Source organism: Podarcis filfolensis (assembly GCF_964270895.1).
Source record: "Podarcis filfolensis genome assembly, chromosome: 3".
Lineage (NCBI taxonomy): Eukaryota > Metazoa > Chordata > Lepidosauria > Squamata > Lacertidae > Podarcis > Podarcis filfolensis.
In genome coordinates this window covers 70,158,655-70,172,628 of record NC_139606.1, presented here as the reverse complement: position 1 = coordinate 70,172,628, position 13,974 = coordinate 70,158,655, and the positions used below count along the sequence as shown (strand labels likewise).

Below are 13,974 nucleotides of genomic sequence, written 5' to 3'. Positions count from 1 at the left end.
AATCCTGCTCAAAAGACTGCATCAACTAGTTATCCACAAAACTTCAAAAATAGGAGTGTTAACATCAGAAGAAGAAGAAAAGGAGTTTGGATTTGATATCCCGCCTTTCACTCCCTTTAAGGAGTCTCAAAGCGGCTAACATTCTCCCTTCCCTTCCTCCCCCACAACAAACACTCTGTGAGGTGAGTGGGGCTGAGAGACTTCAGAGAAGTGTGACTGGCCCAAGGTCACCCAGCAGCTGCATGTGGAGGAGCGGAGACACAAACCCGGTTCCCCAGATTACGAGACTACCGCTCTTAACCACTACACCACACTGGCTCTCCTAATGTTAATGGCATTAACCATTAATGGCAAGAGCAGTAGCAGAACTAATGGCTGCATCTAAGCACTTTTACCTCCTAAGCCTCTTGACGACATTGCCTAAAAGTTGACAGTGGTGATTTGGTATTTGTGCCCCTCTGTAGCATACCCATGTTTCCCCAAATTTAGATATTCTGAACTTTTATTGCCCATTCAACAATGACCCACATTCTATATAAGGTAGGGCAATAGTTCTACACAGGAACAACACTTTTCTTTTTCATAATATTTTTGTATTTTTTCCCAACTTTCTACAAACATTCCAAAACTGTAAACTAATCATTATGCAGATTGTTCATGACATATTAGCTTCTCAAATCCAGACTCCCTATGCACTTACGGAATTACCTATATCACAATTTTTTTATTCCATTCACACTGCCTCCTTTAGCTTAGACTCTAAAACTATTGTACAGTTGTGCCTCAGAGGTCGAACAGAATCCGTTCCAGTAGCCCTTTCGACATTCGAAAACCAAAGCACAGCTTCTGATTGAAGCTCCTGCAGCCAAACGGAAGCCGCGGAAGCCCTGTGGGACGTTCAGCTTCCAAAGGAACATTCGAAAACCAGAACACTCACTTCCGGTTTTCGATCGTTTGGGAGCCGGAACATTCTGACTCCCAAGGCATTCAGGAGCCGAGGTACAACTGTATTAACGAGTGGGACCTGCAATAAAATATTGAAGTGTAGAGTATTTCTGTTCACTGTTCCAGACCTACAAGATACTCCATTTAGCTGAAATCTGAATAGTTTTATATTTTGCATGAAGACTGGGTGGATAGCTCAGTTTTAGCGCTGATAAATAATTACAACAGAATAAAATGCATCTATTTTCTCAGTACTAATAGTTTGAAAATACAGGCCCTCTAACTAGAGGCAATTGACATTTCGTTGTTCATAAGGCAAAGGGCTTACAAAGTGACTCAGTTCAGATGCAACACCAAATAATGTCTTGTCATTACATGAATGAGTGCTGTTAAACTCCCCAATTTCCCTGTGCCCTCCTTATCTTCCCAGTTTCACATTTGCTATTACACCTGAACAACAACACTAGTTTGCACAATCCAATGATTGCCTACTTACAGAATTGGAAACGATATCTAAACTGTGGTTGCCATTTCTGAGTTAAGATGTACTGTGGTTTGAATCATATAATTGTAGGGTTGGAAGACACCCTGAGCATCACCTAATCCAACTCCTAGTCCAACGCAGGAAACTCAACTGAAGAATCCATGACAAATGGCTGTCCAACCTCTGCTCAAAAACCTCCAAGGAAGGACAGCCCACAACCTCCCAAGGGAGTCTGTTCCACTGTCAAACAGCTCTTACTGTCAGAAAGTTTTTCTGTATGTTTAGTCAAAATCTCCTTTCTTGTAACTCGAAGCTATTGGTTTGGGTCCTATAATCCAGAGCAGGAGAAAAACAAGCTTGCTCCATCATTCGTGTGACAGCTCTTTAGATACCTGAAAATGGCTCTTATCTCCCCTCAGTCTCCTCTTTTCCAGGCTAAACATACCAAGCTCTCTCAACCATTCCTCATAAGGCTTGGTTTCCAAGCCATTGCGTCATCATCTTGGTTACCCTCCTCTGCTCACATTTTTTTGCTTTAAGTCTTAACCAAGTCAGTCACTTTACAACACTTTTTCTGCTTAGCAAAAAATACATTATTTTTCCACATGAAAACTGCAAATTTATCAATCATAGAAAATTAGCAACCATCCTTTGTGTTGTGCTAATTTCTGAGTTCTTTTACGCAGGATTATTTCAAGTGCCATTGCTGCCTGATGCCTTTACTCTGCCTAAAAAAACAAAAACAAAATGTATTGTGAGAGAGTACTAAGCCAGGCTATAATATCCTGAGAACTTTTGTTATGTGTAGCCTATAAATATCTAAAATAAAATAATAAATAAATCCTTGCACTTTCTATAATTAATTCTTCTTCCTTTAGCTTAGAAGACTGCATTTCTTACCAAACACTTACCAGTGATGCTTATCTACATTTACAATGTCTTCCTCTAGGAAGGCAGCATGCACAATTTCTGAACAGAAAACACCAATGTTTATTCACAATTTATTGGACTATTTCAGTTTACGATACACTGGCTTGGAACTTGGATCTGAAGTCAGTCAGTTGAACTTAGCTCCCACTGAAACCATTAAGTCTTCACAAACAGTAAAATTCAATGCATGTCTACTCAAAAGTAATTTCCACACAGTTCAATGAAATTTGATTCCAGGTAAGTGCATATATGAATGTAGTCTTTCATTACAAACTTTTCACGGTTATTTCAATGGGTCCTAAGTGCAACTGACTTACCCAGAATCCAATTCATTATCTCACCAAAATCAGAAACATGGAGATGTTCTTTAACATGGAGATGTTGTTTTGCCACCACAGCATAGTCTACATTCCACAAAGGCCAATACTACTGGGTTGCATAACAATACAGGCAGCCTTGAAAGCACTAATTAAGCCACGCAGTTCAAACTAATTCTTTTTGCTATGAGTGCTGCAACAGCAGATCACCTGAATCATTTTCACAGACCATGCACAGTAAAATCATGCATGTTCCAAATTAATAAACATGAGAAGTATGGTAATTTCAAATTAATTACAAAAGCGAAATTTTCAGAACAATTCCTCAATAGATTAGAGTCTGGCTATTCAATGCCTTATAACAAATAGAATAGGAAACTCTGGGCACTTGGAAATTCAGCCAGCACTGGTAGTGCAGAAGCCACATTACAACTCTAATCTGCTCCATTTGCAGCTTTGCCATTCTCCACAGGGTGCATGCTACAGAAGGAAAGATGGATAAAGAGGGCCAGGTGCAAGTTAAGCTGATTTCCTGTTTTCCAGTTCAAATGCCATAAGAAAGACCAATGCAGATTGCATAAAGACCTTCTTTCCCAAGTAACTGGATATTGAAAAACAATCTTCTAGGCAACTGAAAAATCAGAATATGAAAATATAATACCTTACTAAAATGCTTATACAGTATTGAGTATGGTGAAACTGAAGTATCATATGCATCAAATGCACAATTTTTAAGAAAAATCAGTACTATCGCTATACTATCAGTTGACTGGGGAAATCAGTTATGTAAGCACTCGTAGAAATTATGTTCTGCTTCATGGTATTCTACATCACTAATAACATGCTTTTCCTTGGAGAGTTTCTCTGGTCACAGCCTGTCATATTTGTGATGGTGGAAGAAGCTAGAGGATGGCATCAGCACATGGGTAGGCTCAAAGGGACTAGCATCCTCATTTTTGCTCAGTACACTCACCATTGCTATGTAGCACCATCCTCTGGTGAGTATGATAGGAGAAGACTGCAAACCTTGAAGTTGCAGAAGTGGCCTGGGAACATTCTGGAGAAGGTTTGACTGTCAAGCAGCAGAGCCAAACCGACAAGCTTCTGAAGCGGAAGAGGGTTGAAGGTGGGTTTGCCTAGACTGTTTCAAGCACTACGATTTTTGGATTAGCTACTAATACTAGCTCAAAACTGGCTCCCCACCAATGTAACCTAGTGCCCCTAATAAAACCTTGAGGGTTAGAACAGATGTCAGCATTGAAATGAAAGGGGTTAAACACTGAAAGTAAAAAGCTCATAACCAAATGTCTCAGCATAGCATCTGCCAACTTTTGACATTGGACATAGAATCACAGAATTGTAGAGTTGGAATAACTCGATGTATATAACTGTATGCATCAACAACTTTTTAGTCTGACAAGTTATTAAATTCCAAAACTGGTATCTTATTTACATAATCAGCTTTGTTCTCTCTCTCCAGCCCTATAAACACATTTATCCAGCACTAAAACCTGTTTCATAAATTATACAGCAAACACTTTCACATCAGCACTTCAGAATTACACCCACATAACAATATGGATACAATTCTGAAAACTTCTTGTGTTGGAATGAACATGCTATCAAAATGTTTCACCACTCACAAAGCACACAAGTATATTTCTGGGTGGTCAAGAAAGAGGCTAGTCTGGTGTAAATCTGGAAAATAAATTAGCAATGTGCTTTCCAATAGTCTAGTGCAAACTGAATTAAATGTCCCTCATCTTTATTAACAGAGGTAGGGTGGGGGCTCCGTTAGACTTCTATGCTAAGGGGTGGACAGTTGCGTGCCCCTCAACGGAGAGGTTTAAAGGATCCACAGGCCTGCACAGGCAGCCAAGAGACGAACAAGCTACAAGGTAGCTTGTTCCTCCTTCAGCAGTATGAGAGCCAGAGCGAGATGGCGGTTTCACCTGGCAGTATATTGTGAGTGGAACTGCTGCCGCTCCCGAGTCCCTCTACCACCAGCATCTGGCTGCACCTTGTTTCTTCCTTGGTGCACTGGGTGCTGGAGGCAGAGGGACTCAGGAGCGGCAGCAGTTTCACTCACAATATACTGCCAGGTGAAGCTGCCATTGCAGTCTGGCCCTCATACCAGTCCTAGATGATGTATCCATGCATCGTCAAGGCCTACACACATGCAGGCAGGCCCAAGATGATTTTAACTTGCATACTTAAAATGATGACAAATCCATATTTACAGCAGACATGCAAGTGAATCACAGTGTGCAGCTACAGAATAGATTACAACCTCAACTGTTTTGAGAAACCCCCCTTAATATGAACTAAAAAACCTAAAAATGAATTTAAGGATTTGCTTTCATTTGCTGAAAATCAATTATGACCACACCAACACTCATGTCAAAATTATGCAGATTATGAATAAACAAGATCCACATTACTAGAATGAATTTTAAACAGGAAATTCATGGGTCCACTTCATCCATGTTGCAGAACACTGTACACCCAAACAAAGCACCCTCCGTTTTTGTTGATCAACCATTTAACTTGTAAAGATAATGCAGGCACACCATTCTACCCCTCTGCTTGTGCCAACATCGCACACACCAATCAACAATAAGTAACCAGGTAAACAATATGGATTATGTGTTATGTACAGAAGATACTTCTATTGCATGTGTGCATGTACATGCACTTAATTTTAGACACACAACAATTATGAGTTTCACTTGATTTATTAGACTCAGGAATTAAACCACCCAGGAACTATAAAAGAAACATCTCAGGATTATACATATTATTTTCAAAAGCATCCACTGACTATTAGGCTGATTCTACTTTCTGCTAGGCAACAGCACCTTGATCTCTTATGCCAGCCAGCTCTGCTAATGGGGGGGGGGGGCAGCCACAAATGTAAGCTTTGCTATGCAAGCTTTTCATGGTTCTGTTACACGAAATGCTGGAACCTGGGATCACCCAATGAAAATTATCAGTAGTTTCAGGGAGGTTAGACAAAAGAAAGTGCTTCTTCACACAACACATAATTAACTTATGGAATTCACGACCATAACATATGATGTCATTAACTTAGGCCTATCAATGGCTATCAGCTGTGAAAATTAAGTGCAACATCCATGTTCAGATAGTATGTCACTGAATTTCAGTTGTTGGGGTAGAGGGAGTATCGGGATGAGAGGGTGGTATTGCCGTCACACCCTGCCTGTGGGCTTTCTGGAAGCAGCTGGCTTGTTACTGTTGGAAACAAGTTGCAGGACCAATGCCTTAACACCATTTAGAACTTTACCTTCTGAGAGTCATCTGCATTTATAAGAAATTGTGCTGCACGTTCATGCAGATATAGGGTTTGTTGCCACACTTTCAAATGCAAGCCTATTATTATGATTCAAAGGCCTCAGAACTATGGACCACATATTAAATTGCCTGTTATGCTGGTCAATAGTTTAGCTTTTATAATACTATGGCAATGCAACAAGCAGATTAGCACAGGAAAACTTGAAAATGAACACACAAATCCAAAGTCCTTCTGAGAACAAAAACAGAGAATCTTGCAGCATCTTAAAGGGCAAAAGCTTTCATGAAGTCAGTTCACTTCTGTTCTGTCAGCTGATGTGCTTTAAATGGTTTTGAATTATATTCTGTGTGCATTTTGCAAGCTGCTTTATAAAGAATTGTCTTGAAAAGTGAACTGCAAATCTGCTAAATAAAAATAAATAAATCTGATGAACTAGCTGATGAAAGCTTTTGCCATAATAAATCTGCTAGTCTTTACATGGCCAGAAGTCTCTCCTGTTTCTGCTGCAACAGACTAACATAGTTACCTCCCTGGAAATCTCTAAGAACAAGACACTTTCGCCCCAAAGATGTTACAAGGCATTCAAACTAGCTGCTGTCCAACATCAAAGGCTCCCTAAAAGCCTGCATCCATGGGCTATGCTGCTTAGTTTATATAAGCATGCACAAACTGTCTCCTATTTACAGCTTTTGGGGCGTACTCTTGACCCCTTAGGATTGCCAGATAGCAATGCTACAGAAGCCACACTTATCCTTTCGTCTCCCCCCAGCTCATTTTCTTTAGCTAATGTTTTTTTCTGGGCCAGATTCCCTAGAACTTGTCTCCTTTCTCTTTTCTAGCATACAGCTTCCCAGAACCCCTCCTTGTCTGAATGTCTTCTTTGTACTCCTCTCCAAACCCCAAAAATGATTAATTCTCCTTCACCTACAACATTTCCTCAGATGCTTATTTTTCAGCCCCTTGTGCCTTCTCTGTCCCTTCCTTCAGTTACTTTGCCTCTGTCCCATCCACATATTTTCTTCCTTTCATCCCGAGACCCCCCTACTCAAGCCTCAGTTATCATCACAAAAACAGTATAGTCCCCTAGTGCTTGTGTGAAGTTTTAATTCCAAAAAACCTGACAATTTCCCCTTCCTTCACAGAAGCAGAGCTGCAAATACTCTTAACACAATTATTCCCTAAGCAGTTGGAATGTTCACACCAGCTCAGCCAATCAGCACCAGAATCTTCACCATCAGTGTCATGATTGCAATTAAAACTTCCTTTTCAACACTTGACAAAGGTGACTTTCATCATCATTACAAGATGGATCTAGTAAATGTGTACCCTCCAAGCTTTTCCTTCCAGTTGCTAAAATTGAGCTTCTTCATTTATGATCCATTTTGCACTGACTATACACCGCTGGATTTTTCAAAGGAGGCATTTCCTGAATGCCTGCTGGTGAGAAGTAAAATGAATCAACAGGATGTTATCTAAGGAAGAGAACTAATTGCTTGGGAATTACTATGAGTTATGCAGTAGCTTGACAGTCAGCTGGAAACCTGAAGACATCAGATCCATGAAGTTATTTTCATTCCCATCGCTAAAGGTCAATTCCTACTAACACAAGTATGGTTTCCAGCCCTGAGATGCAAATGCAGTGATCATGTGAAGTTTGCAATTATATGCCGACTCAGCACATGAAAAATAATAGATATTTCAAACAATCACCCCCACATGTCCCAGTGCTACTGTAGCTTGATTGTCCATGTATATAGAGTTATGCTGCCAGTGTCACATCCCTCTTTTAAATTTCAGGAGGCAGAATTAATCCTAGGGTTGGATGTTGCAGATATAGGTTCATTTCCTTATTCAGCCAGTAATGTTCACTGGGTGGCCTAGAGCAAATCACTATCTTTCAGCTTTATCTATCTCATATGGTTGTTCACAGGTTAACACAATATAAAAACATACTATGTCCTGAGTCCTTGAAGGTAGACTTATTTCCTGTGGAATAAACTAGTCAAGCACAATGACTGAGAAGCCTCACCTTGGAAGCTGCATTACAATCTAGTCTCCTCCCACCACCACACGCTACATTTCAAAACAGAGGTAGGTTCCAAGCTGGCCTTTAAAACTGAAAGGTAGCTGAAAAAGGTACACGACAAGGCTGCCCGATTTCCCCATTACTGTTTATTTCGGTTCTGGAAGTGCTCCTGAATATGATTAGGGGGGACCGGTTGGTGGAAGGGATTCAGGTCGGAGCGAAACAATATAAACTTAAAGCTTTTGCAGATGACCTAGTTCTGACATTACAGGAGCCGGAGTCTAGTTTGAAAAGAGTACTACAACTGATTCAAAACTTTGGTCGAGTGGCAGGATTTAAGTTAAATAAGCAAAAAACTAAAGTTCTGGGGAAAAACATGACAGATATTGAGTTGGAACAGCTTCAGAAAGAGACAGAACTAAATGTGGTTAAAAAAGTTAAATACCTAGGGGTAAACATAACAGCAAAAAATCTGAGTTTATTTAAAGATAATTATGAAAAATGTTGGTCAGAGATTAAGAGAGACTTGGATAGTTGGTCAAGATTAAAACTTTCATTGCTAGGCCGAATAGCTGCCATCAAGATGAATGTATTGCCAAAAATGTTATTTTTGTTTCAGACACTGCAGATTGTAGACAAGACAGAGTGCTTCCGGAAGTGGCAGAAAGATATCTCTAAATTTGTCTGGCAGGGCAAAAAGCCCAGAATCAAATTTAAAATATTAACAGATGCGAAAGAAAGAGGGGGCTTTGCCCTGCCAGACTTAAAGTTGTATTATGAAGCTGCAGCTTTCTGCTGGTTAAAAGATTGGTTACTTCTTGAAGATACGGATGTCTTGGATTTGGAAGGTTTTAATAATGCGTTTGGATGGCATGCATATTTATGGTATGATAAAGCTAAGATAAATAAGGCCTTCAAGAACCATATTGTCAGAAAATCAGTTTTTAATGTCTGGACAAAATATAAAGACTTACTGGAGAATAAAACTCCGAGGTGGCTGTCACCCCTGGAGGCTAAGGCTCGGAAAAGAGCCAATATGGAGGCCAATTGGCCAAAATATTGGGAGATAATAGAAAAGGATGGTGACAACTGGAAATTGCAGAGTTTAGAAAAGATGAGAGACAAAGTGCGAGACTGGTTACACTATGCTCAGATTAAAGAAGTGTTTAAAAACGACAAAAAGTTAGGATTCCAAGTGGAAAAGTCAAAGTTAGAAACTGAACTGTTAGAACCTAAGACTAAGGTACTTTCAAGAATGTATAACTTGCTGCTGAAATGGAACACACATGACGAAATGGTAAAATCAACAATGATAAAATGGGCGCAGGATATTGGGTATAATATTATGTTTGAAGATTGGGAAAGGTTGTGGACCTCTGGGCTGAACTTCACTGCATGTAATGCGTTGAAGGAAAATGTGATGAAAATGATGTATAGATGGTACATGACCCCTGTCAAACTGGCTAAAATATACCATTCGTCTGATAGCAAATGTTGGAAGTGTAAGGAAAATGAAGGAACATTTTTTCACCTCTGGTGGACCTGCCCTAGAGTGAAGGCCTTTTGGGAGAAAATATATAATGAATTAAAAAAGGTGTTTAAATACACCTTTACTAAGAAAGCAGAGGCCTTTCTCCTGGGTATTGTCGGCCAGAGTGTGTTAAAAGAGGACAGAACATTCTTTTTGTACGCAACAACAGCAGCAAGAATATTAATTGCCAAGAATTGGAAAACTCAGGAGCTACCCACTGTGGAAGAATGGCAGATGCAACTGATGGACTATATGCAACTAGCCGAGATGACCGGCAGAATTCGAGACCAGGGAGAAGAAAGGATGGAAGAAGACTGGAGGAAATTTAAGACTTATTTACAAAAATATTGTAATCTGGCTGAGTGCTGAATAGGATGCCAGTGCAGACAATTGTCTACCATTAAAATAGATTTAAAGTCGAATTATATGTCAAACCAAATTAAGATCATTAATTAAGATGAGTTAAATGATAATTTGCTTGAAAATAATTTAATAATGATGTAAGTGTATGCGGGAGGTGTGGGGGAGTCCCATGTAACAATTGAAAGATGTTAAATGGACAACGATAAGTGCTTATTTGATATATGTTTTATTTGAAAACTTTAATAAATATATTATAAAAAAAAAAAAAAATAAAACTGAAAGGTAGAACTCTCTTCCAATTTTTATTCAGGTCTCACTGTTCAAGGCAGGCAGAATAGAGTATTGCTTTTTGCATTTTCCTTCACCCATTTGAAATTAGCAATAGGTTTCAAGTTATTCAGACCTGAAAATACACTGCAGTGCTCTGACTGTATACAAAATTTATTCTATTGTCATACTGTTCAGTGGAATTTTCATTAAACTAACTTATGAACAAATAGTATGAGGAATGGGACAATTACATGTAATCTCACATTGTCTGGCCAACAGTATTAGTTAAATACGTGGATGTAAGGAAATATGAATGTGGGCACATTCAGAAAGCAGGAAGGAACTTGAGTCTGTATGTTAACAACTTTTGCAAAGAGTTTGATGAATATCCTATTTGCTGCATCATTGGCAAGAGCAGAAAAAGATAGCATCATAGCATCTCAGCATTTATGTGAAAGCCCACAAGATATTTGTCTTTTTTTTTTTTAACACTCTGATCAAATAACAGAAAAGGAACCAATAAACTGAATTAATATACAAACTAATTTGAAGAAAGTATTTGTCCCCTTTTCCACAACCCCAATTTAAAATGCTATCCTAACCCCACTAACATGAGAGCAAGCGCCACTGAATTTACAGTGTGAGCAGAAATGCTTAGGACTGCACTGTTAGTTAATCTACCTCTTCTCAGAGGCACTTTGGAACTGCAGAATTCAACTAAGCAGCCTTCACGCAGTCTATACTGTAATGATCACATAGTTAAAGCAAAGTTTTTAAAAACGAGGCTCAGACATACTGGTGCTGTCTCCACTATTGCATCAACAGATAAAGCAACCATCAGAAAATTATTGCCTTCTCAACTTTCTCCTGAAAAAAGGCTGAAAACAGCAGAGGCTGCACTAGTTTCACTCTGAATAATTTTCATTGCAATCCTCTGCACCTTTACTTCAGAACATGCCCCACTTAGCCCAGTGGGATTTCTCTCGAGTAAGAATATCTAAGATTAGGCTGCTACATGTACACTTTTGTTTTTCATTTACATGGGGAAAGGGGGTTCAAAAGGATCTTCTTGGGCTAGAAAAATAATAATGCAGGTCACCTTGCATCTGGATCGATCTATACATTTTAATAATGGTTCCCAAATCCAGAACACAACACTTTTTCAAGATGCTCCCTTGCACCAAAATCAACTGAAGTCCAAATAAACACACACAACTGTCAACTCCTAGTTTTGTCCCTCGGTTTGCTTGCTTGTTTTAACCATTAATTCCCTTACCCAGGAGTGGGGTGTCCCCGAGACTGTAAAACTGCAGAACCCAGCTTTACCCCACAGGCAATGCTACTAAAATCAACGTAGCAGGTCACCGGCGAAGCTGAACATCAGACAGACGGACATCCACTCCCACCCCTTTCCCAGCCAAGGCAGCATCCAGAGAAAAGCTCCCTTGCAGGAACAGCCGGGCAAGCGGAAGCTTGCAGACCGGAGCCTATTGTGAAGGGGATGCAAGAGTCTCCTGCTGTGCAAAGAGGCGACCTTGTGGCTGCTGCAATTTAAACAGCAGGGGGAAAGAGGAGAAGCGAACGAAACTATTCCCTCTCACCCCCGGTCCCCACCAATGCGTTACTTTTTGGCAGCCTCGCTGCACTCCGGCTCCGGCTCCTCCATGGCTCGGGCGGCGATGGCGGCGGTAGCCTCTCTCATGCGTGCACCAAGGCTGGCATAGCTGCGGCGGCGGGAGGCCTTCTGCAGGCGAGAGAAGTGGGGCGCGGAGCCGGGTCGGCTGCACCGGCGGAGGCAGCAGGAGGGCGTCACTGGCGACCCGGCTGCAGGGAGACTCGGCCGCGCAGAGCCAGCCGTGCGGCCGCCATCTTGAAAAGAGGCTCCGAGAGGAGCGAAGCCGGGAGCCTCGGTAGTACGGAGAGCGTCTAGGGACAAAGCCCGCCACAGGCGCTCTCGTTCGCTCCTGTGGTCAGAGAATGGAATGGAGCCGGGCGCCGCCACCCGGAAGGAGGAGGAGGAGAGCAGAACGTCCCACCCGCCGCCGAGTCAGAAGCGAGTAGCACAGCTCCGGGAGAGAAAAGGGGAGGCCGCCGGGCAGGGGGTGAAGGGAGCGGCAGGGAAGACGGAGGCAGGCCGAGCCGGGTGTCCGCGGTGGGAGGAAGGCGACTTCGTTCCGCCCGGGATCCTGCCTCCCTCGCAGGTCCAATGATTCAACCTCGCCGTGCGTAATCTTTGCAAAATGATGGCTGTTACAGCATCAGCGCCTCGTGCGCTTGGCCGCATGCCTCCCGCCGGAGAGAAAGCTCTCCGCCTTATCTCACTGATAAAAGCAGGGCAATTTAGCGCTAAAAGTGAGATTACCAGTAACCGGGCGGGGGGGGGTGAGGGGACGGGACGGGACACACCAGTGGTGCTGATCTGTATTGGCACAGGCTGCTAACTGGGTTCTCTTGCTCTTCCCTCGCGATTTTGTCATTTAAAGTACCTGAAATAGGAGCGGGGAACTTGTGGCTCTGCACATGTTGCAGGAATAAAAATTCTTACCATCTCTGACTATGGGTTATGCAGGCGCCAAGGCTGATGAGGGCTGGAGTCCCAAAAGTTCCCCAAGCCTGACCTAAAACATCAATCTGTTTTTTCCATATATGAAACCTTGTATTCTAACATGAACATAAGAAGAGACCAAAGGCCCATCTGGCAGAGAATCCTGTTTGTTTATATTCATATACCGCCACCCTCTCATAAAATATCAGAGCAGTGTGCAGCAATATAAAAATATTAAAAGCAGTACAAAACTTTTGTTCCTGCAGTTGCCAGCTAGAGGCATATGGGAAACCAGAAGCATCGGATGCTCTTCCCACTTAGGATTCCTGTCAACTGGCATTGGTAGAGGCAATACACAACTATCATGACTGGTAGCCTTATCCTCCATGAATTTGGCTAAGCCCTTTCTAAAACCATCAAAGTGGCGGCTATCGTGGCATTTTGTGGGAGTAAATTCCACAATTTTAACAATGAGCTATGTAAAGAAGTACTTCCTGCAAGCAGTCCTGACCACCTCTAGGTACCCATGGCCAGAAAAGGCACTGGTTTCCTTGAAGAAATAGCTGTCAAACAAATTTAAAGAGCCTGCTGGATCAGGCCAATGATGCACTGAGTCTACCATCTTGTTCTCACAGTGGCCAACCAAAGTATTCATTCATTAAATTTATATCCCGCCCTTCCTACCAAAGGAGCCCAGGGTAGCTACTTGGCTCTGGGAAGCCTAAAGCTGAGTAAGCACAACAGCGCTCTCATTTCATTTCACTTTTAATTTGTATACCAGCTTTCTATATTACTATACACAAGGCTGTTTACAAGCTGAAGAAACAACCACTTATGCTCCCCGTTGACTGCCTCCAACTGGAGATGGAACATGCAAACAAGCAATGTGCTTTTATACTGGTATTTACATCTTTGGGTTTTCTATAATACATAGGAACTGGGTTATCATACACTTAACAGTGGTGTGTGAATCAGTCTCAGATATGAGATGCAGAGCAAAAAAGTCTAACATCCCTCAGGCTATTTGTTCCATCATGTTTCCTAAGTTTTATCTTTATAAAGTTTTAATCTCTTTTCGCTCAAAAACAGGCTAACTTTTCTCTTAACCAGCATACAAAAAAATGGGGGGGGGGAGACCAAGGATGAGATTGTTTATCAACACTGCGTTTTTAAAAATCTGATAACCACAGGAAGGCCAGAAAATTTTTTAATTCACTCCCCCCCCCCCCCCTGCAAAAGCTGACAGCCAT

General features: G+C 41.5%; 1 protein-coding gene and 1 long non-coding RNA gene across 10 annotated transcripts in view; one reads left to right on the top strand and one right to left on the bottom strand.

Annotated features, from left to right (window-relative positions):
- MAP3K4 (mitogen-activated protein kinase kinase kinase 4) overlaps positions 1-13,974 on the bottom strand; it is a 73,805-nt gene that overhangs the window by 45,408 nt on the left and 14,423 nt on the right. Inside the window, exon 1 of one of the 9 annotated variants that reach the window (XM_083605832.1) lies at positions 11,805-12,532. The exons of 4 other annotated variants lie outside the window; for them this stretch is intronic. In XM_083605832.1, coding sequence (XP_083461958.1) covers positions 11,805-11,881 — 77 coding nt within the window. In that variant the 5' untranslated portion in view covers positions 11,882-12,532. Of the gene's footprint in view, positions 1-11,793; positions 12,533-13,974 lie in introns of those variants that run through there. 4 more of the 9 variants (XM_083605835.1, XM_083605833.1, XM_083605834.1 and 1 more) reach the window with 4 other exon arrangements.
- Positions 3,848-12,976, top strand: LOC310759086. Its single transcript, XR_014546202.1, has 2 exons — positions 3,848-8,112; positions 10,192-12,976. It is a non-coding gene; the product is annotated as an uncharacterized lncRNA (long non-coding RNA).